The sequence below is a fragment of the Dermacentor albipictus genome, chromosome 2 (genome assembly GCF_038994185.2).
Source record: "Dermacentor albipictus isolate Rhodes 1998 colony chromosome 2, USDA_Dalb.pri_finalv2, whole genome shotgun sequence".
Lineage (NCBI taxonomy): Eukaryota > Metazoa > Arthropoda > Arachnida > Ixodida > Ixodidae > Dermacentor > Dermacentor albipictus.
The window spans coordinates 168,780,743-168,804,450 of NC_091822.1; the positions used below are offsets into that span (position 1 = coordinate 168,780,743).

General features: G+C 51.7%; 1 protein-coding gene across 2 annotated transcripts in view; it reads right to left on the bottom strand.

Annotated features, from left to right (window-relative positions):
• Nucleotides 1-18,846, bottom strand: part of LOC135910650 (high-affinity choline transporter 1-like) — a 35,472-nt gene extending 16,626 nt beyond the window's left edge. Inside the window, exons 1-5 of one of the 2 annotated variants that reach the window (XM_065442670.1) lie at nt 18,525-18,846; nt 14,009-14,116; nt 11,352-11,507; nt 10,475-10,623; nt 2,587-2,736 (exon numbers count right to left, since the gene is read on the bottom strand). In XM_065442670.1, the coding sequence (XP_065298742.1) occupies nt 2,587-2,736; nt 10,475-10,623; nt 11,352-11,507; nt 14,009-14,116; nt 18,525-18,747 (786 nt within the window). In that variant the 5' untranslated portion in view covers nt 18,748-18,846. The remainder of the gene's footprint in view (nt 1-2,586; nt 2,737-10,474; nt 10,624-11,351; nt 11,508-14,008; nt 14,117-18,524) is intronic. The other variant, XM_065442671.1, reaches the window with a different exon arrangement.
• Nucleotides 18,847-23,708: the final 4,862 nt, after the last annotated feature.

Consider the following 23,708-nt stretch of genomic DNA (forward strand, 5'->3'; position numbering starts at 1 on the left):
TCAAACATAGTTGCGCGAGTTATCCCCGTTGCATTTGCACTCGTTGTTGCATCTGGGTCGCAAGCCCCAAGGGTAGCGTTGGCCTGGCGGCCTGGGGCACAACTGGAAGCATCCGAAGGTCTTGGCAGCGCATGAGTCGACTGCTAACAGAACAACTTGTTTATTCTAGCATCGCAAAAGAGCGGCCGGTCAGGTCGACCGAAGTGGAGAGATCGGCGAGCACGTTACTCGACGGAAGAAATCGGAACCTCTCTCGGCGTCCGGGGGCAGCTGCTTTTATACTCTCGGAGTCGAGGGCAAGAAGGAACGGCTTGAGAGAGGCACCCGTGACGGCGGGGCACGGACACGTTGACACAAGAAGTGACGCATCCGCCGGGCCGGCGCCGGTCAGACCTCCTCGCTTCACACTTGGGGAGCTCCTCTCCCCGGCTGCCGCGCTTTGACAAGCGTGGGCACCCGCGCCAACATGCACACACACACACACGCACACACGAAGACACGTGGCATTGAAACATCCTGGACGCGCTTGGCGGGGAGGCGTTGCGGCAGCGCTGAACGGGCAAAAATGTCCGCCGCTTTGAACGAAGCCCGGCGTCCGTTGCATCCGCGCCGGCTATACCGCGCGTCGTAGGCGAAACGTAACATCGTGCACACGGACTGACGCTCGGCCGAGGCCTTGCGCAGTGCTTGTGCGCATCAGTTTCGGTGGAGCGTCAGTTTGTTAATCTGCTAAACCCTCAACTATATAGTACCAAAGCCCGTGAGACAAGGCCAAGTACTGCTTAGGGCTAAATTCACTTTGCGCACCCCACAAACAAACAAGTAAACTAACAAACAAACAAATACGTGACCGAACGTACGGAGGGAGGAGTTCTTATCACCTCGAGATGGGGAGGGGGAAAGGAGGAGATGGGGGGGGACGTTGCTCGAGTATGTCGCAGTGGACGGGTTTCGAAGCCCGGCCTCGAAGGCTGCATACAGCCTTTGCGGCCGAAATGTTTCCTCGGCGTTTCTCTTCAGACACCCACTGAAGGATTGTACATAGTGCTTGGAGATGCTAGATGTTAGAGATGTTAGAGAAGCTATAGAACCATTATTTTACCACAGACCTCATTTTAAAGGGCATTGTGGTCGTAAAATTGGGGTTTTCAAAGAATAACTGTGGTGTACGGGGGATTGGGAGTGATGAAATACGCCCATATCTAAAACGAACCAAATAGAGAAAAGAATAACTCAGCCGTGACCAACAAGTCTATCAGCGGCAGCGACTAATTTCTTATATTTTGTTTTTTTTTCGTGCAAAGGAAGCTTGCTTGAAACGGTTTACCAAATTCGACGCGCACAAGTTTCTTTATTGTTATCTGTACCCGGGTAATCCTACGCAATGTTTATGCACCGCACAGGTCACCGATCTACGTCACGTGACGTCTCGTGTTTATGGGCTACGTACGCCGTTCACAATCCAAGCCGGAATGGAAACAGCAGTTCGTGCGAATGCTCTGTGAGAAGCCCACGCAGTGATGTCACGAAAACATCATGTTTGATGTTTGTCGAGAAGAAAAAAAAGGTGAGCAGAGGTGTATACATGCAGAGAGAAGTGCGACGCGGAAAAATGTGGTGGTGCGGTTGACTAGTGGTTATAGCGTCAAGATCTTGCCCTGGGAGAAACTGAGGTTCGATCCAACGATCGTACACTTAGTTATTCTCATTTTTCCGCATGCGACCTATTCGGGCAAGAAAGTAGCAGCTATGTGGTAAGCTAAAGTCCGGGGAGAGGGTTTGCAAAAGAAAACACTTTAAAAAAGCACGCGAATAACAAAGCACGTACACCAAAGAGGCGAGAAGTACAATGAAAAGTCAATGACGTCAGGTCTGACGCTACGAGAAGACTTCAGCATCAAATTAGGATAACTCGCGAGTGTCTCCGATCGTTCATGCAAGCTGACTGCGATCATTTGACTTGCGAAAAGAGGGTGGCACAGTTTCTACAGGTTCGAAAAATGTGTCAGTACTTCTCTCAGGCGCGGTGCTCTGGGCATTAGATCTCGAGCCACTGCAGGAATCTGGCGTCCATCTCACAAGACATTTGCAGGCTGTCGAAGGTACGAGATGCACCCAGGCAATATGCTTGCGCAGCGGGATGTAGTTCCGGGTGTAACTGTCTAATTAATGGCAGTATTAAAGAATTAGTTTTTGCTTAGTACACGATGCATTGCGGCGTTACGTGACATGCTAGGACCATTGCGCGTGCGCGTTGTGTACCACGAATTCCGCAGCAGCCGAGCAGACGATGTGGCGCGGATGAACACATGTCGAGAGGGGCATTCGGCCTTCCTATTGGCTAAGAAGTCCTGCAGCTTCCACAATGCGGCAAACGACTTGCGAAATGGAGTACATGCATACGTTTATGCAAAATCGGTTCGTGATGCTAGCAATAGGGCTTGCAGATCTGCTAAGAGAATGTCGAGTGCACCTTTCTGCACAGCGAGTCCAGTTTTTATCACTCGTTTGCATCGATTGCTCTAGCACCGCAGAAAGCAATAGCCTCAAAACACGTTTCCCGGTGGTTTTGGAGCTTTTAATTACCTGCCACGGAATACCTCCGAGTGCGGTCATCAGGAAGCCGTCGAAAAGCTGGCTCACGTCGCCAGACGCGATGGTGCCGAGCCAGTCGCTGTGCGGAGGCCCCATCAGTCCAACAGCGTGGTTGCGTAAGCAGAAGGGCACGCAAATCCACTGCACGAAAAGCGTTCACTCGTGAGAAAAAGTGTGCAAGACGAGGAGACGATGGGGCCTGTAGGCGCTCCCAACTAGGTAGAAGCCTAAAACGAAAAATAGAGAAAAAGAATACAATAACAACAGTTCTAAAGATGACAAACACACACAACATATACAGATACGCAGAAACAAACGTTCCCGAGCAGTTCCCAAAATCCAAGTGTTCATAAAAATACACAAATTACGCCACTTGTTGGTGGCAAACGCAGCACACGCTAACACGCGCACAAGAGCCGCGGGAACGCGGTAAGAAAAAATTAAAGGATTATGAAAACACCAATATGTGCAAATACAGAAAAAGAAATGCATCTAGAAATAAAACGTTTTCGCGTGATGAAAGTTACAACAATGTGATTAAGTAACTGATACATTGTAGATTCTTCAAAAAACTGCACTAATGCGCGTGCTGCACTGTGTTGAATGTTTTTATGATGGTAATGCACCCAGTATTTCACCTATAGTGGTGATTTTGGCCTCCTATGCAGAGCATGTATCTGTCACGATCTGCCCGGGTTCGTGCGAACAAGGGCGGGCTCGAGGCGCCTTCCTTTATACGGGCGCTCCGCAGCGTGGTGGTGACGAACGATGACTGACCGCCGAGCAGCTATGCTCATCGGTGTTTGTGGCGGCGCGGGGACCAATGTTGCCTACTGAGCCTGGCAGGCTGACAAACATTATGCCCGAGGGGGCGTCACATGCGCGGTGACCAATGTTGCCTGCCGAGCCTGGCAGGGCACCGAGCCTGGCAGGCTAACAAAGATTATGCCTGAGGGGGCGTCACATGCTGGTTACACCCCCTTACTCCCAGTTTGTTTGTCGACAACAGAAAAACTTCAAAGTTCAATGTACGAGGCTTTGCCCCCGTTCTAGCCGGGTCGACGGTGCCTGCTACCCAGGCGAGTAACGATCCGGTGGCCTCCACCGCTGAGTACTCCGCCTGGGCGCCGGTGTTCAGAGGCCGGGCGTGGCAACGCCGGACGCTGCCTGAGTCAGTCTCGCTCCAATCGGAGGGTCCGCAGTGGTCGGCCGTGTGAATGGTGCCGGACTTGACACCGGCCCAACGGGCGCAGCACCACTGGATACGCTTGCCGCCTCCGAGGTGGGCGGTGCTCCGCTGGAAGCGACTGGTGTTGCGGCTAGTCCTCCTGTGGGCTGGAACTCTGAAGTGGATGTCGAGGGTGCTGGCCAGGTCCCAAGGCGAGGCCTGACATGGTCCGCGTGTCTGTGCCACGTGGCCCCGTCTGGGATGCGAACGAGCAGCGATGAGGCGCTGGCAGGAGACACCACCTGTTCGCCGGAACAGGGTGAGCCAGGACGGAAGTTCTAGGCGAAAACTGGTGCTCCCGATTCCGGCAAAGGTCCGGGACGGCACCTTCGGTCAGCAGCCAGCTTCTGCTTTAGCTGCTTCGGGAGTACTGTGGATCGGATGTCCAGATGCAAGACGTCCAAGGATGTCTTGACCATCCGACCCAGCAGGAGCTCACAGGAGGCACAGCCAGTAACATCGTGAGGCGTGGTCCGGTACTGAAGCAGTATCCGGGCAATATGCGTCCGGAAATCCCCACTCTGGCTCTTCTTGAGCGTGTCCATGGTTTGCACCACCCGCTCGGCTGCACCGTTTGAAGCAGGGTGGTACGGCGGAACCATCATCCGGCGGTATCCGTTCGTCAGTCAGACCAGGCGTTGTGCTAGCCAAAGCAGGACCATTGTAAGACACGATGACGTCCGGTAACCCCTGGGCGGCGAAGACCTGTCGTAGCGCTGCAATGGTCGTGCCTGCCGATAGAGTGGTGACAGGTGGAGCCTCCAACGGGGGGTGGGGGGGGTGGCTTCGAAAAGGCATCCACCACCACCAGGAAGTAATGGCCTTTGAAGGGCCCCCCAAAATACACATGCAGGCGGGACCAGGGTCTCTGTGGGAACGGCCAGGGCGTTATTTCCACGTGTCGTGAGGCCCACTGATGCTCCTGGCAGATTTGGCAGCTCTGCACCATGTGAGCGATGTCCTGGTCCAGGCCAAGCCACCATACATGGGACCTGGCCACCATCTTAGTCTTTTCCATGGCAGGATGACCCGCGTGCAGTAACTGCAGGACCCTGAACCGGGGGCTTTGTGGGATCACCACCCTGGAACTCCACAGTAGGCAGCCCTGCTGCAAGCTCAGCTCAGCGACCCTGTGGCTATAGACCTGCTGAAACAATTCCTCCCCTTGGGGCACCGCCTTGACCACCTGAGACAGGACTGGGTCCCGGCTGATCGCTTGCGATACTACAGATCTTGAGAGCACCTCCGGGTACGCGTGCTCCAGCATGAACACTTCAGCAGGTTCCGGAACAGCATCAGTCACCTCTGGCAGGTGCAGGTGGCTCAGGGCCTCAGCAGGTCCAGGGTTCTTTCCCGGACGGTAAACCAAGCTAGTAACTAGACGCTGCCAGCCTTAAGGCCCAGCGTACCACTCGAGGTGATGCCTGCACAGGAACTGCCTTGTCAGGCCCCAGCAGCCCCAATAGCGGCTTGTAGTCCGTGACCGCCTCGAACTTCCGCCCCCACAGATACTGGTGGAAGCGTTCGACACCGAACATGAGGGCCAGGCCTTCATTGTCCAGCTGGCTGTAATGTTGCTCTGCAGCATGAAGCCGACGATAAGCAAACGACATGGCGTTCCTGGCCATCCTTGTCCCGGTGCGCCAGGACGGCTCCCACGCCGTACGGCAACGCATATACGGTCAGGACGGCAGGCTTGGCAGTGTCGAAGTGTACTAGCACTGGAGCCTTAGTGATTAGCTCCTTGCTGCGCTGCAAGGCCCGGTCTTGCTCCGTCTTCCAGACCTCCGAAGCAGAAGATGAAGCGGCTGTAGATGCTCCGACAGGTTCGGCAGGAAGCTGCCGTAGAAGTTGGATGAGGCCGAGGTAGCTCTGAAGCTCCTTGTTATGGGGTTTAGACGCCTTGAGCACAGCATCACCTTTTCGTGGAGCCGGGGCTAGGCTAGCCTGGGAAATGACATGTCCCAAGTACTCAACACTGGGGGCGAGGAAAATGCACTTTTCCAGCTTGAGCTTCCGACCGGCGTCCAGCAGTCGTGCCAGAACGTTGTGCAGGTTTTGCAGGTGGTCCCCGTCGTCGCTGCCAGTAACCAGGAAGTCATCAAAGTACACAGCTACGTGTCTCATGCCCCTGAAGGGGTTTTCCATCTCCCTGTGAAATATGGCTGGAGCTGAGGCCACGCCAAACTGTAAGGGCGTGTACTGTAAGAGGCCCAAAGTTGTCGATATTGTAACATATTTCCGGGAGGCATCCTGGAGCACCAGCTGCTGGTAAGCATCTCTGAGGACTAGCTTGTTAAACTTCTGTCCACCGGACAACGCTGACCAGAGATCTTCAATCCGGGCAACGGGTACTTCTCGACGGTAACGACGGGGTTGATAGTAACCTTGAAATCCCCACAGATCCTGACACTGCAGTCTTGCTTGAGCACTGGTACGATGGGAGCGGCCCATTCAGACGTCTTGACGGGCACCAGGATGCCCCCTCGCTGTAACCGTTGCAGATCCTGGGTGACCCCGTCCTTCAGGGCGAACGGCAGTGCTCGAGGCTTGAAAAAACGCGGCCGGGCTCCCCTCAGGTACATAGATGCCAGCCATCGTGCCGGCGAATGTGCCCACCCCTGGCTGGAACAGGGACTCGGTCAGGAGGCTGCGGACGTCCTTTACCACGTGCAGGCTGGCTTCCTGGTACTCTGGCAGACGAACGCCCAGTGCATGAATCCAGTTTCGGCCCAGCAGCGTCGTCGACGACCCCTTGGTTAAGTAAAAGGGAAGGGTTGCCTTCCTGTTGCCAGAGCGAACGCTGACTTGTGCCTGACCCTGGACATAGGAGAGCTGCCCGGAGTAGCTGCGCAGCATCACGCCCGAAGCCTCGACGGACACGCCTGAAGAGTTACCCGGCCATGACCGACACGCTTGCCCCCGTGTCCAGCTCCACAGAAATGGGGTGCCCGCACACATCGATGGTCAGCATGTACGGCGGCACGCATGACGGTACAAAGCCTGTGTGCCACATGTCGAAAATCGCCGGGTCCTCGGCCACGACGTGGAGCTTGGCCGCGGAAGAACTTGAGCCTGTTGCCGCACGCCCCCGCCGCGTACCCTTGCGACGGCTACCCTGGCGGCGGGCTTGTGTGGTACCTGGGCTTGAACCAGGCTGCTGCTGCTGTTTGCTGTTCGTCCTCCCCCTTCGGCATACCCGTGTGAGGTGCCCAGTGTTCCCGCACTTGAATCATTGTGCTTGAGAGAACTGGCACTGTAAGGGGGAGTAGGCACCACCACAGTGACCGAAAGTACTGCCCTCTGTCGCCAACTTGTTGACCGCCGCTTCCGCCGACGGTGAGCCAGTCGCTCAGGCAATCTCGCCGGCGTCCTTCGCAGCAGCTTCCATTGCCAGTTCTGCCTTAACGGCGTTGTCCACTGAGGGGTCAGGAAACTCCAGGAGTCGTGTCTGCATGGCGGGGTTGTTGATGCCGCAGACGAAACGGTCCCGCAGCAGCGAGTCCAGCTGGTCCCCGAAAACGCAACTCGCTAACCCTCGTAGAGCAGCGACGAACTGCCCGAAGGTCTCTCCTTCCCGGCGGCTCCGGTTGTTGAAGCGGAAACGCTCCATTAGTGTGGACGGTGCTGGGTTGAAATGCGAGTGCAGTGTGGCGAGCAGCTCACCCAGCGTCTTAACATGCGGCGTGGCTGGCTTGGGAAGATCGAGCAGGAGATTGAAGACGTGTGTCCCGCAGCTGGCCAGGAAAATGTCCCGCTGTTTGGCCTTGGGTGTGTTGTTAGCCCGGAAGAACACGTGGACTTGTTCCTCGCAAATTGGCCAGGCGGACCCATCTCCCTCGAATGGCTCGAGCCTTCCGTACAGCGGCATGGCGGCAGCTTCGGGGGGCGGTGTTTTGCAGCTCAAGGCGGCGTGGAACGATGCGTGGGTACTCGTCGCCAGTGTCACGATCCGCCCGGGTTCCTGAACAAGGGAGGGCTCGAGGCACCCTCCTTTAGACGGGCGCTCCGCAACGTGGTGGTGATGAACGATGACTGACCGGCGAGCAGCTGTGCTCGTCGGTGTTTATTGCGGTGCGGTGACCAATGTTGCCTACCCAGCCTGGCAGGCCACAGAGCCTGGCAGGCAGAGATTATGCCCGAGGGGGCGTCACATGCTTGTTACAGTATATTCGCGGAAAGCCCCTAACGGTGAGTATCAATTTTCGCAGTATATGTTCTGTCTTCTTCAGCCTCTTCACAAGAGTACACGACGCTATCAGTTTTCTCTATATTTTATAAGCTTGTATCCGAAGTCTATAAATTGCTGTTTCAATTGAGCGTCTGGTTTTCGTTGGTGTAGAGAATTGCATGTCAAGGTCTATCTATATAATTTAGAGCTTTCCGCACCATATGTGAACGAAGCTTTCTTGGTCATTCGGACATAGAGTTCGTTTTAAAAACAACGTACACAATAGTAGCGATAGTAAACGACTCTGGCGTGCTGCGCGTGACAATGGCGCCATTTCCTGTAATGTCGCAATGGCTTGGAATCCATCGCAATATGTCATGAAGAGCCTTTGCCGTAATCTAAGCCTCTTGTATTTCCTGTATTAACGTTTTGCTTAGTATAACCAAGCTCATTTATTTTATGCACAACAATGAAGCTTGCGAATCGTCAGAATTAATCCTCAAAATGATCCCGGCTGTCAACATATGAAGCGTACTGTGTTGAGCTGTGCCGTCGTAGATATTAAAGGGTTCATGAAATGGTCTGAACATTCTTTTGGCGCGTAAGGTACAGCTACAGTAAAATATACGTGCCACAATTTTAAGCAAACCGTCTCACATTAAGAGAGCTACGCGCTGTTACAAGTTATCCTCCTCCATAGCCATGATTTTCCTCCTGAAGTCGTTCACCGACCGACCAGGGCAAAGCTCCGCCTTCTCTGGCTCTTCGTCATGATATGACGCTGTGTAGCCTACTCCCGGTGTGTTCAAGCCAGCGCGCGAAGCCTCTCCAACCTCTCCGCTGGCACATGGTCTTCGATCCCCAGCGAGAGCTATCCAAGCACCACGCGTTGCGAGTGTCCTGTCGGGGTAAACGCATGCGAGCTGGGTGTTCTGACGTATGGGTGGAGGCCTAATTGTGAGCTGCCTAAGAGCGGCCTGCACAGTGCAGCCAGCTGGTGGCGCATAACTTAACCAGTCAAACACAGAGCTAACATTGCTGTAACCAAATGTAAAAAAATTTAAACATTTAAAAAGAGAACGAGTCCACGATTATGCTGCTGCCGAAAATTTACAGCAACAAAGTAGCATACACTTAGTTATTGCTATATTAACTTTGCGTTTGTCTGGTTGAGCTCTGCCACTGCGTCACCGGGCGGCTGCACCCTACAAACCGCTCACGTTCGCGCCTCCACCCATCCGGCAAAACGCTTAGTCCACCTGCATTTACCGGAATTCTGGACGAAGTAGAACTCTCTATTGTGTAAGTAATACTCCGGCGTGAAGTGACGGCCGCAAACGCGCAAATGCTGGCGCCGATACGATACCGACAGCCGATGGGCTGCAGCCGCTCCGCTCGCATGTTGCCTTCCAGAGGGACACGATGCCGCAGCTTGACATCGCTATAGATTTGCAGCCCACAAGGCAACAAGGGCGACTTAAGATCCCCGCGAAACGAAACCTCGAAACCAATGCTGATAGCACCGCTCGCATCAACACGGAGCACGTTGTAATGCAAACAGACGCCACTGGCTGTGGGCCGGAAGTGCTTGAGCTGCAACGTTATATTGTTCCTGTGTATTTCCTTCATTATAGTTTTTACAGAAATGAATAACCAACCAACGCGACGTGGGTAGCCTATCGGATAGTTCGTCCGAGAGACGTCACGTGCACCCGCTACGTATACGTGGTAACGGGGCGGATGAAGTCTGGGGAGCGGCGTCGCGGCGATTGGTAGAGATGTACATTTTGAAGACCTTATAATAAATTACGCGCTCTACGCGGACCGCTTAAATGTGTCATTTAATTATCAGTAGGACTTACCCTAACGACTGAGTACGTTTCTACAAAATCGTTTCAGGGTCTCTTTATGTGGTACAACCTAAATGTTATTCGCTTTTGATGTGCCGATACACCGGCCTTTAAAGCTTCCATTCTTGCATGAACCATCTGTGTGTATACTTGAATACGATCTCGGGTGTACAGGTGCCACAACGTTAATCGTTTGATCGCAATTGCAGGTTAGATCGGGAACGGTAATAGCGATATCTGCAATTGGGAGTAGGCATCGCGGATGCGAAACAGTTACAGGCCAATCATTCATAAACTGGCAGAAAGTTTCTGCAATGTACTTCGCGGCAGTGGGCCACGTGTCGATTATGAGTGGCTTGACAAAGAGGAATATTGGCATGTTGAGTGGCCGAACGAAAATAGCGGCAACATGCTTCAACAAACCTTAACTGTATGCAAAGGTGGCTGGCGAGACTCGGTAATCACCAAAGCGCTGGCACATGCCCGAAGTACACCTAGACATTCTCAGAGGATAATGGGGAGTAATCGTAACGGAGTTTTTTATAAAGTATCTGATAGTCCACGAAACCCACGAAGAAAGCTTCGCTTTGCAATCTAAAGGGCTGCAGCCAGATACGCCGCTTCACTTGCCAGGCAGACGGCCATGCTGACAATCTGGAAGACGTCGGTGTGTGTGACCACGTAGACGCCGCCCAGCGAGGTGTAGAAGAACACCACCAGAGCGGAGGCCAGTATGAAGAAGCGTGTGTCCACCTCTATGATAGCGCCGGCGGTGTCACCTGAAAGAAAAAGATTTTGCGTCTCCACCGGCACTTAGACATGGAAGCTATACATAGACCAAAATTTAGGTTGCAGACCCTCACGAGACTACGGGAGCGCCACTGTTAAGCATTGTGTATGGAATGAGCTGTCGATTCGATGCGTCTGGCGAGGCTTTGCGTAACGATACGGCCCCCACAGCGGGCTATAGACGAAGTCGTGGTGAAGAAAAGGAATTTTGATGTTAGAACTCACTTTTAACTGCCACTGTCGATAAGTAACCTTGCGTCAGTGTGTACCTTTCGTTCCGGGCACAAACATCACATTTCTCACTCATAGGGTAACGGCTTGACGTACGATATTTCTAAGTCCGCATTTGCGCCAGAAAAAGGAATCTACATTAATTACATTCGCGAAGCCTTAAAGCATGACGTGCCTATCAGTCGGACAGCGCGCCTCTCGCTGTCTGATCTCGGAGGCTATTCTGGGAGTGCTGGCTTTTACCGTAATGTGGGGTAGTGTTTAAATGAATCGTGAGAAAGTGCAGTCATAACCGCTCGCTCGTGCGGGTGGCCAGAGTGTTTTGTGGCCGTAACATAAGAAGCGCTGATCGCAGGGTCATCTCGCACGTTATCACGGCAACATAGCCGAATCGGGGAGCGCTTCAGCCGAAATAGATATTTATATCTGTCTCCCTTACGTTACGCAATACATTTTTAACGCAGGTGGCCAGACTAGCCAGACGCACCAAGCGCTGCCAAGATGGCGGCAGTCCAGAAGACTTCGCCGATAACTGCTGGGAAGCAGAGCAGTAGCGCCATCCACCGGCCGTAGCGGTGCTGGAACGGGTCCAGCATGGTCAACGGTTTGGTCGCGCGCATCTTGCTCGAGAAGAAAGTGCCGCCTGCGATCGGTGACGTGCGCCCACATCGTCAAAGCTGTCATGTTGCACGGCTAGTATACGATAGTTGCACAGCGTTATCTCCTGAAGCGTTGCGAAATGACAGGACATGATTGTACGGCGTCTGTGACACCGCGCGAGAGATTACTACTGCGGACAGCTACGGAGGAGCTACGCGAGATCATGACGCCATGGCCAACATCCGCAAACAAACTGTACAGACGCTTTTCACCGCTCTCCCGTGCGCGCCGCCATGTTTGTGCTCCTGGTGACGCATCCATCGCTTGCCTCAGCCGCTCTTTCGGCGTTTGTCGCGGACAGCAATGGCGTGAATGACACGAAACTTCAGAATACATGTAAATGTCGCACATCCATCCTTCCGAGCTTGTTATGCCTCGTAAAATGGTGCGCTAGCTTTGCCGTGCGGTACGCGTACCGGAATGCAGGGCTAGAAATAGCTTTGCAAGACAGGGTGGTACGCATATTTTTAGCAGCTGTATTACGTCAGTATTACTGTCATTCACACATCTTTTTTTGTGTGTGTGATTTACTGTCAATGGGCTTGGAAGCCACCGGTTGTAATGTTTTTGTTCGGTTAACGTTTTTCGGTGCGATCAGTACTTATTTTCTATGTAATCCCTCACGAACGTGTCAGTTGCGCCAGATTTGCTTACACCGCGCTTTGAGCCTAAAACATCCGTGCTTTGAAGTTTTGTATAGTAGCTCACAGAAAGGACGTAATATTGTTCGTCACTCGCTTGCATTGTGGCTCGTGACGAAACATTTAGCCCATGGAGCATTATTACGTAACATACTTAAACCCCACTCATTGTTCAGCCTATTCGCTAACGAGTGCACTCATATTTAATACGTGATTGTGAGTCTTCGCGAGTTTCCGTGAACGAGGCTGGACGTTAGTGAAGACCAGAAAAATAATATTCACGAATGCCAGCGGGTGTCAGCTAAATTTGGGGCGTTATCTGGCCACCACATTTTTTACAGTCCCCGGAAAAGTACGTGCCTTCCCCCCACCCCCCACCCCCCACCCCGAAAAGATTTTTTGGCTACGCCGCTGGCTGCCGCACTCGCATTGCGATGAGGACGACAAGTGTTTTCGTTGCAATTATCGACCGGAGTTGCACAACCACATCGGGAGAAAACATGCAGAGAGCGGTTGGCAAAGGATGCGAATGAGCAAGCGTCAATCAAAATCCGCCGCGAACCAAGCACACATGGCACGAGCCCGATGAGCAGGGTCGCGCGTTGTGCCGACTTTATGAGAGAGAATGGGCGAAGGGGACATCTTCACGGTGATATGATGGACAGTTGGCGTTCGAAGGCTTGTTACCCCCGCATTCAGAAATGCATCTTAATTTGAAGCCCATGCTTGACTTGATTTAAACGACGCCTGTCGTCAACGCACCAAAATAAACGCAATTGGTGTCTTTGGCGCTTTCGCACCAGGCGTCATTTATGTCAAGTCGAGCATGAGCTTCAAATTAAGATGCATTTCTGAATGTGGGGGTAAGACTCACTTCTAGTGCTCCCTCCGCGTTTTCTTGCGGCATGCTTGGGTAACTTTATTCGTTTCATTTTCTATTGTTCCCCGAAGTATAAAGGAAGTAGCGCGAAGCCGTGAAAAACTAATGAGCGGTACACGCGAATGCGACCAGCTGGGTATGTGACTCTCCTCTTCAGGAACTCAAAATATCTTTTACACGAGCTCAAGACATATTAAAAAGTCAAGGCCATACCGCCTTGCGGTGGCGGATGACCAGAGGAGCTGTAAACATTGAGGTAAGAAACCTTGTGATTTTACTCGCATCACTCGATCATTCTCAATAACGACGGTCACAATGGCTTTGTGGTCGCTGCGATATACACTGATCGGCACACTCACAACTGCAAATACGTTCTCTGATAACGTCAGATCGATGCACGTACGCCGCTGGGTGGTCGGTTGGGCCGGATCGGTGTGACATCGCGAGGGATATGTCTGCAACGCGGAACGCGTAAAAGCGCTCCCTTTTCGGTCCCGACACATCCGCAATGAAATCACCGACGACCACAGGGGCAGTGTCATCGCAACTAAAAAACGCAAATCGAGTGATCATGAACCTTACGTAGCCATATGGGCCATCGCTTACGGGGGCATATGAGCCATTGATGATGTCAATTTTGTGTGCGCACACGAAAATATTATGGCACGCAAGCCATATACAGCTCCAGTGTAAATTTAAAAAAAGATGTAAAAGTATTCCCTTAAGCGCAATACTTAATTTCAGTGACAACGTTGTAGATTGCATTGAGAAATGTGCAAGTGATTTCTTTCGATGAAGTTAGCTGCTGTGGTCTTGCTTTTTCCGGTCTCAAAAAAAAAAAAGCGCGAAATCTGGAGAAGTACTATATGACCAGTGCTTGCGCGCAGTGACATCAGTGCCCTCAAACTGCGCCTACACGCAGTGCGGTTTAGTGAGCAGGGCTTGCGCTAATCTGTGGCTCACCTAAAACCAGGCTGACCGCGTAGCCCAGAGGGGCGTGGCAGCGCAGGATTCCGTGCCTGTAGACAGCCTCCGCTGTTCCGTTCAGGTAGCCGCCGCCCACCCAGGTCGCTGAAAAGGAAGTCGGAGATACAGCCAGATATCCAGCGCTTCTGCTCATCTAGCAGTTGATGTGCTTCCTCCTCTTTAAGGAAGTCGCAGTTTGGCGTGAAAGGCCGAAGCATTGACAGCGGTAACGAGGTATTAGGTCATTACACCACGTAAGGGTCGCAGTCTTATGGGCAGAGTAAGTTTCAGGCTTAATAACTAAACGCGCCTGGCACCACGCGCCCTGAACGCACACACGAACGAAGTTTAGTACACATCACCACCGGCACCAGCTCTCGCGGTCAAGGCACTGGTGTCGTGAAGAGCGTCGGCAACGGGAAGCGCACGCGTTTGTTCCAGTGCGAACGTTCCGTGCTGCCGCTCCTCTTACTGTGCCGCGCCTCGAACTCTGCAGATCACGTGACGTCATACACAGCGCGCATCAAGGCATCGTGCCTACTCTTCGCGGTCGCCCTCTCCCTCTCCTCCTCACCCGCACAGCAGATCACTTGACCTCAAGCACACTGAACCGATCCTGATGTAGAAGAGAGTGCAAAAACCCACCATCTGTTGCTTGAAAATCTGCCACACAACGATAATTGTCATCTGCCTTGATTAGAAAAATTAAATTATGGGGTTTTACGTGCCAAAACCACTTTCTGATTATGAGGCACGCCGTAGTGGAGGACTCCAGAAATTTCGACCACCTGGGGTTCTTTAACGTGCACCTAAATCTAAGTACACGGGTGTTTTCGCATTTCGCCCCCAACGAAATGCGGCCGCCGTGCCCGGGATTCGATCCCGCGACCTCGTGCTCAGCAGCCCAACACCATAGCAATCTACCTTGATGCGCTTCCTTTCTTTAACGTTGCGAGCCCGATACTTTCCAGTAACGAACGGGATGCACGTTATCAGCATGACATAGTATTCCCTACAGAAAAGTAGTGTAAACTGTGTACGTTTTCAAGAAAGGAAACGCATCAAGGCAGATGACGATTATAGTTGTGTGGCTGGTATACGCCCCAAAGGGTGTAAACATTTTTTAGAGTGCACTGTTAAAACGGTTGCACCCTTGGGGTGTATACTTGTCCCACAACGATAATCGTCATCTGCCTTGCTTGCGTTTCCTTTCTTGAAGACTCAGCGCTCTCTACTTTCCTGTCGAGAATGGTCACACTGCATGATAACGCGCAAACCGTTCGTGACTGGGAAGTACCGGGATCACCGTGTTAAAGAAAGGAAACGCAGGCAAGACAGATGACGATTATTGTTGTGGGACACGATAAACCCCAAAGGGTGTACATTTTTTAAAAGTGTAGCCTATAGTAACTCAGACAATTTTTTGTTTTGCCCATCCTTGACTAAATAATTAAGTTTAATTACCCAACGTTTTACTTATTGTCTGAGGACCCCGAGTATGATATACGCAGATTTGTAGAGCAGCTTCACAAACCTCCGATCGAGTTGTTTCCTTTACGATACGTCTCACGTAGTCTTTTCCGGGTTGCAAAGCCCGCGAAATATGAAAAAAGCCACGTGACAGCGTTTGCGCAGTGCTATTGTGCTGCTCTCAAGTGTGCGTTCGGTGAACAAGGTCGGCTGCATCGTGACTGGCGACGAAGGAGCGGCAGGGCATTCTTTAACTCATCGGCAGCGCTCTGCCAGCAGCAATACAGTTTCGGCTTCATCCGACGGGAGCCGATCGTGTTCACCGAACGCACGCTTGAGAGCAGCACGATACCACTGCGCAAGCGCTCCGTCACGTGGTTGTTTTAAAGCGAAAGCTTTACGGCCCACGAACTTGCGATCTCGCTGTGGCCGTGCTCCGAGGAGGCACATGACGTCACACCGCGTTCCTCGTCGTTGCCTCGCCTCCGCTCGCTTCGCCAGATATAGTGGTATAGTGTCGCCCCCTGCCAGATCTCCGTGTTATCATACATTGATGTTTTGTATTAGTTTAGCTAGATGGCGCACCTCCCTTCTGTCATGTGACGAGCTTGGACCAATCAGGAGGTGTCATTTGGCGTGTGAAGTCCTGTTTGGTAATAAACGGCCGCGAGCCGGCTCAGTCCTTGTCCGGTTTTCATCAGGAGCAGTTGGCTCCGTGTCTCCCTCTCTGCGTCGGCGCTCGCCGCGCGTTCGCTGGGCGCGGGCCCCCGCTTGCCTGCCGCTGCCGACACAACATGTCGCATGTCTGATAACATGTGGGAGGATTGAAAACGAGAGCTCGCGTGCGCCGCAACCACAATTGAGGTGGCAGTATAAACGGCGACAATTCTGATAAGCAAGATTAGGCCTAGAATCGACATGGGAACGAGATGAAGAGGAAACGAATTGCCCATGAAACAGACGAAGAGGGCACCGAACGACTGGATAAACGCCGTAACATAGCTAGACAACCAGACTAACCTGGACTTGCAATCATGATTAACCAAGGCTAACCTTAGCTTTCGCTACGTATATCCTGGCACAGCCGAGCTGAGCCACTGCCAATTTTTTTTCATATTTCTCGGGCTTTCTTTGCAACCCGGAAAAAAGCACTACGTGAGACGTATCGTAAAGGAAACAACTCGATCGGTGGTTTCTGGAGGTGCGCTACGAATCTGCGTATTATACTTGGGGTCCTCAGCCAATAATCAAAAAGTTGAGTAAATATAAACTTAACTATTTAGTGAGTTATGGGAAAACAAAAAAAATTGTGCGAGTTACCTATAGGCTATTGCGAATAGTATGCGTTGGGTTCAATTCGCTTCCGGCGCGCCTTTCATATTTAAATTATTGGCTCAAGGTATGTGGGACACCCTGTATAGCGTGGTCATAGAGGGTTGCAATGTGGGCTTGTTGGTAATGCATCTTCAAGGGGAGTATGGTAGCGCGATTCAAAGACGGGACAAGAGAAGACACAAAGGGACACACACAGCGCTGTGTGTGTCCCTTTGTGTCTTCTCTTGTCCCGTCTTTGAATCGCGCTACCATACTCCCCTTGAAGTGGTCATAGACGCGCGGTTTCGCAGCGCAATTGTATTTGACATTTGAAGATTTACGATTACAGCTTGTGAAAGTAAGGCTGCGTCAAATCACGTGTTACATGTACACTTTTGTGCGTCCGGCCGTTATGCGACTAATTAATTGGTGGCGAGCGCAGACGGCACGCTGTGACCACTGGTCGCAGAAACACGCCACTCCGCTTATTCGGTGGCAAATATGTTAAGATCCGCGACAGCTTCTATATTAATCATTACGTCATATCTTATGACGTAGAAGTGTAAGACTTCTTGTTGCATCAAATTTAATGACGAAAATCTACATGCCCCCCCCCCCACGCACTTTCTTTTATATATACTGCACATTATTCTTTAATCGCGAATACAAGCAAGGTGAAGTCTCGCTAGTCCTCGTAGAGTTGTGTTTGAAAAGGCGTACGTAGCCAGGTGCTATAGCACAAGGATGCTCTGTTGTACCTCTTCTGTAAGATTATTTAAAGATGGTATGTAAATTTTTCCCTTGTTTATGTGATTTGTTATGTGTACTCTTGCAAGTTGCTAGTGGTCCATTTTCCTGAAACTGATGTACTGCAATGTTTTTTTTTTTTTACTCTGTTGAACTCGAAGCGTGTCAGCTGCCACGAACTGCGGAGGGACAGGTGACCTTTGTCAGGCTTGATTACTTTTAGCCCCTGCCCCTGCAGTGAGCTTTGTATATTGCTTACTGTAAATTAAAAAAAACTGGCTGTGGCTTACCTAAGGTTAAGCCCAGGATGCGAAGCATACTAGCCTTTATTTTAACGCGACAACGTTAAGGAGCTCGTGTCGCAGAAAAGCCGGTGTTGTCGGCGTCGGCTCAGGCGTGCGGCGCTTGCTCAGGCGCACATTTCGTTGTCGCGCCGAACGCTGCGTTGCTCGACGCTCACCGCGTCCGATGCGGGGCGCGTAGTCGCTGCGCCGTAGCAAAGCCACCTAGAAAATGTCTCTGTAGCACGCCGCAACCTTCGCTTCTCATTCCAACGAACAGCTCTGACCCCAGGAGGCATCTCACTTCGTGAGTGTCTAGCAGAGGCAAGCGCAGCTGCTTATATACCGCCGCGACGCCGCGAGCGACGGCGCGAGTTGGAGCCCTGTTTCTCCTCTGTCGTGACGTCACGGAGTCACGTGATTAGCCTTGAAGGCGACGCCGCGAGTGACGGCGCGAGTTGGAGCCCCGTTTCTCCTCTGTCCTGACGTCACTGTGTCACGTGGTATTGAAGGCGACACCGCCGCGCCTGAGCAGCTGTGTTGAGCTCTAGTAATATGCTTCGCATAAAACACTTACTTACTTACGAATATGACCTCCGAGATTGTGCGGCGCTGGCGGCGACTCTCCGCCGTGCCACCCGATCTCGGAGGCCACGACGCGGGACCTCGGGTATATATAGGAAGCTGCGAATGTCGCTCACCGGTCATGGAGCCGACGCCCATCCAGAGCGGCAAGTTGCGGTTGGCTATGAACAGCTTCATGAGGACGTGCGCCGCGTCCTGCTTGCGGCGAGTTTCGAAGCTGAGGCGCGACGCCTGCAGGCTGCTGCCCGCGTTCATCTTGCGGCCCGCCCACACGCCCACGGACACCACGGCGCAGTAGTAGAAGACCATCAGCAGCACGGCCAAGGGGTTCAGGGCCATCTTCACCGCGGGAATGTCGGGACGAGCTCTGCGACGTAGGATCGAACGCGAGGTATATGCCGCGTGCTCAGCCACGATGCTCGTGCAGCAGCTTCTTCTTCTTTGCACGGATCGCGCGTGTTGAAGCTCGTGCAACGGCGCGTGATGCTCGTACGTTGATAATGATGATGATTGCGGACATTGGCACATACCCACAAAGTGGAGGATGAGAGAGAGAACGCTTTGTGACGAGAAAAGCAGATATAGGTCGGCAGGAGGAGCTTTCTCCCTGGCATGCTGCTGCGCGTAGGAGAGAGGGAGGAAGGTAAGGAGAGAGTGAGGATGATGTTGATAGTGCGCACTGAACTGCCTGTGCACGTGTGATGGACATGTATGGGCCGACATGCACGCCTCACCCACGACACAACGCTCAGGCGTCTGCCATGTACGTCTAGCCATAGAGCCTGGAGGTAAGGCAGCTCCTCGTTAAAAATGTCCAGATTGCTATTATTGCTCGCAGTGCACTTTACCTGCTGTTCCACAGCCCCAGAGTCTTCTGCTCCGAAAGGGATCTGTCGTCCAAACGAGACAATGTGGCGTGATGTGTTCGACATTAATTTAACCATGGAATACGGCATAGCAATCTTCTATATACAACTTTATGCCCATCAGTTGGAATTCTATTTATAAGGAAACTATATAAGGGTGGACCATTGGAGTTATAGAACGAGTGCCAAAAGAAGGGAAACGCAATCGAGGACGGCAGAAAACTAGGTGGGGTGACGAAATTAGGAAATTTACCGGCGCAAGTTGGTATCGGTTGGCGCAGGACAGGGGTAATTCGAGATTGCAGGGAAAGGCCTTCGTCCTGCAGTGGGCATAAATAGGCTGATGATGATGATCATGATGAAGGAAACTTAAAATGCCTGAAGTGAATAAGGTTAGCTACATAGGCTTGTTGGTGGGCTATCTGTTGGTTTTGTTGCTGGAAGTTAGCGCTGTGTGTAGTCTCACGCGCCTTCCTTGTCCGTGTCGTTGTGGCTGCGTTACTACAAATTAGAAGCTGGAAGTCAAAATTCGACAATACAGCTTGCTTTGCGGAATCCTGTGGGAGTATTCTGTAAGTGTCCACTTAGTGGACGTGTCCATTTTGTCTGCTGCTAAAGTGCTGATTGGTTGGGAGAGCATGTCTCCTTCTGACGCGTATACCAGCCCGGCCAATCAAAATTTTAGCAGCAGACTAAATATCATGTCCACTAGGTGGACACTTACAGAATATCACCTCCCCCCCCCCCTCACACACTGATTTAGGCAGAATTTTCGTTATCTGTCCGGGGACAGCTTTGTCGTAACGGGTAAAGTGGAAACTACAGGATCATTCATGGGACACTCTGGCGAGCGAATATGCTAATTCATTTAAATATAGTCTACTGTGATTCGGCGACATTCTTACGTGGACTAGCCGTAAGTGGAGAGGGACCAACGAATGAAATGTCCGCCAAACATTATGAGATATGTCAGAATTACTAAATAGGTTTATAGTCAGTTGATTGATCAAAAAATATCTTAACAGACAGGACATTTCACCTAAACGTTTAGGTGAAAATTTATTGGTATTTGATCACTGGCTTTTTTTGTACACCGTTGCTATTTCAGTATCTTCTTTTCTTTAGTTATCTTTCTTTTGTACGCTTTCTCTTTCATCCGGTGCAGAGTAGCCAAACGGGCATTTAACCTGGTTAACCTCTCTGCCTGCATACTTTTCACATTGCATTTTCTCTTGCAAAGTTTAGATTTTATTTCAAAGTTTCGAACATTCGCAGGCCCCTAGTAAACTCCACAAATCAATCACAGTCGTTCGTCTCGTTGTGCGATTACTCTAAGGGAAGCCCTCTCACCGGCAAACCACGCGAGTGAGTGAGTGAGTGAGTGAGTGAGTGAGTGAGTGAGTGAGTGAGTGAGTGAGTGAGTGAGTGAGTGAGTGAGTGAGTGAGTGAGTGAGTGAGTGAGTGAGTGAGTGAGTGAGTGAGTGAGTGAGTGAGTGAGTGAGTGAGTGAGTGAGTGAGTGAGTGAGTGAGTGAGTGAGTGAGTGAGTGAGTGAACTTTATTAGGTCCAGAGAAGACGCAGGGGAGACCCCGCGCCAGCCAGCTAGTCCCACGTAGGGACCGCCAAGCCGAGCTTGACAGCCCGATCGCGGGCACTCTGGACGGCCAGGGCTTGGTCGTCGAGTTCGGGGCTGCCCAAGAGCGCAGCCCACCTATCCTCGCTGAAGGAGGAGCCGATGGCTTCACACTCTCACAACACACGATGCGATGTTGCCGTTAGTACACAGGCAGGGCAGTCCGCACTGTGATACCTTTCATGATATGTTGCATGTAGGACCGCAAGGTTAGGATACGCACGGGCTTGTAAAAGTCGAAGGGTCACCACCCGCGCCCCGCATAAGGCATGGTGCGGGAGGGGAATACCCCTCCCGCACCATGATCTCATTGAACGTGAGCGAGGGTTCCCCGCGGGGCAGGGGGACTGCGGAGGCGGCGCAGTCAGCGAGTCCTCGCGCGGCCTCGTGCGCGCCGTCGCTAGCGTTAGAAGGAGTGCCCTCAGTCGACCCCAAGTGAGCGGGAAACCAAGTGAGAAAAATTGGAGGACGCTTAAGCTTCGCCTTCAAGAGTGGGACGCGACAGCGTTCCCGTCGACCCGCCAAGGGGTATAAGACAATGCGCTACGGCACAGCGATCACTTACGATGCGCCCCGCATCGGACTTAGCGCCCGCCTATCACGCGGTGAGCGTCGAGCAACGCAGCGTTCGGCGCGGCAACGAAACGTGCGCCTGGGCGAACGGAACGAACCAAAGAACTCGGTGTCTCGGAGGGGAAACGATCTACGCCAGCCAAATGTCGTGATCGGCACGGGCAGAGAGATAGATAGTAATCTAAAGAAAGGACCGGGAGCACGGCGAAGCGTCGTCAGGGGAGAGGGAGTCCCGCGACGCGCCTGGCAGCGGTCCCAATGCGCGCGCGGCGCGCCTCCTGTCGGGGCAGCGCCGTACATTGAGAGGAGGGGGTCTTCTGTGTTTGCCGCAAGATGGCTCTGCGTGTGCGGAAAGCGCAGAAGAAATGCCGCGGAAACGCACTTCGCAACTCGTGTAATTGTGACTTCTGTACGTTACATGTTCATAATTACCGATATACACCTCAGTATAACTTTCCACGGCTCGTTTCGAAGGCAACACCGCATTCACTAGAGGCGCGTTTGCACCGCTTGGAAGCATCGAACTCGTGGCTGAGTGGTAGCGTCTCCGTCTCACACTCCGGAGACCCTGGTTCGATTCCCACCGGGCCAATCTTGCATGTTGCTTTTTATTTATGAAGCACCTGCCGTGATTTATCGCTCACGGTCAACGCCGCAAACACCGACGCCGACGACACCGGCTTTTCTGCGACACGAGCTCCTTAACGCTGTGGCGTTAAAATGGGGAGAGATACTTTCGGCGCCTTGGAGAATGCGGAGGGCCTGAAGGGAGACCATCCCGGTTTGGTATTAGCCCCGAGAAAGAGGAATGGCGCCCTCTCGCGAGTGACGTCACGGCCAGGACGCCGCTCGCTCCGGCTCGCTCGGCTGCCGCGCGCGCTCGTTCCCTTCGTGTATGCTTGTGGTATAGGTGGCTCGAGCCGTACGTATTGATGAATAAGTCGGCTTCTTTCAGCTGTAATACCTTAACCACAGTTTCTTCTTCAAAAGCGTGTGAGTCGAGAAACTTTGCGACTTGGATATCGCAAGCTAAGTAGCGTTAAAGGGGTCTACAAGTTTTTGCAATGCATATATGCGCCGTGTCTATCGGTAAATTTTGACTAAAAAAAGAATATCTGCAAATTCAACGCGCGAAGTTGTGTATGATGCTTCGCTAAACACTTAACATTCCTTTAGTATTTAGCTATGAGAGGTATTGCATTTTACGTGGAAGAAAAATTTGGTACTTGGCGTCAACATGTTATCCGATGTTAGAAAGACACTGCCCAGCGAAGCTGTCATCATGATTCCTATTACTCTGGTGTGTTGTTCTATTCAAATATGGCCATTCATTAATGCGTAAAAAAATAGTTAGGCGCGCATTTCTTATGAAAATGTTTGCTGCTACTTTCATCCCCCTCTGAAACAGGACTCCAAAAAACGAATTGCTCATGGCTGCTAACACGACGGCGTGTCATGTAGAGTATTTACATAGTTAATTCACAAACACCATAGTAGCAATCACTTGAGAGAAAAGTTTCGTTGTTCAGATCAACAGCCACTCAATTGAAAGTGATGAAATGTATCATAGTGGCCCTCAGTAGCCTTTATCGACAATATGGCACACCCCTGATCACGTAACGGTAGCAATCGACTGTCCGTATGGCGAGGCACGCTATGTTCGCGAAACCCATCAGTTCACTTCAACTTCGAATTAAAACCATAAAGCATTTTTTTACAGCGCCAACTGGAATGGCTAAAGTACTCTCGAGCTACTACTACGCAGCTTAGATTGCCTACAAAAGGAAAATTCAAGCACCTTTTGTCTCACCATGTCTCGATCCAGCGTTATTTAATTATACAAACGGATAACTATTCGCTTCGTCGTTACTTAAAAGAGAACCTTGCAGGCTAATTTAAGTTTGCTCCAATCCAATCGCAAACATTCATAAAGAAAGCACCACAAGCCTTGCATATACTTTCACTTGATTTCTGACCCTCCACAGGGGGAATTTCGATATCTTCAATATGTCCCATACTACTAGTCATTGACGCTTCGACTGCTTTCTGGCTGCAGCTATGCGGTCCAGCAGGCATACTTCACTAAAAAAATTGGGCCGAGCAGCCTGTGTCAGTTTGCCAAACAGATTCGTCATGTATATTCCTCAAGCAACAAGCACCAGTAAATTTCTCAAGTGAGTTTGATTTGATTTGATTTATTAATTTTCATTTACACACACACATGTACAG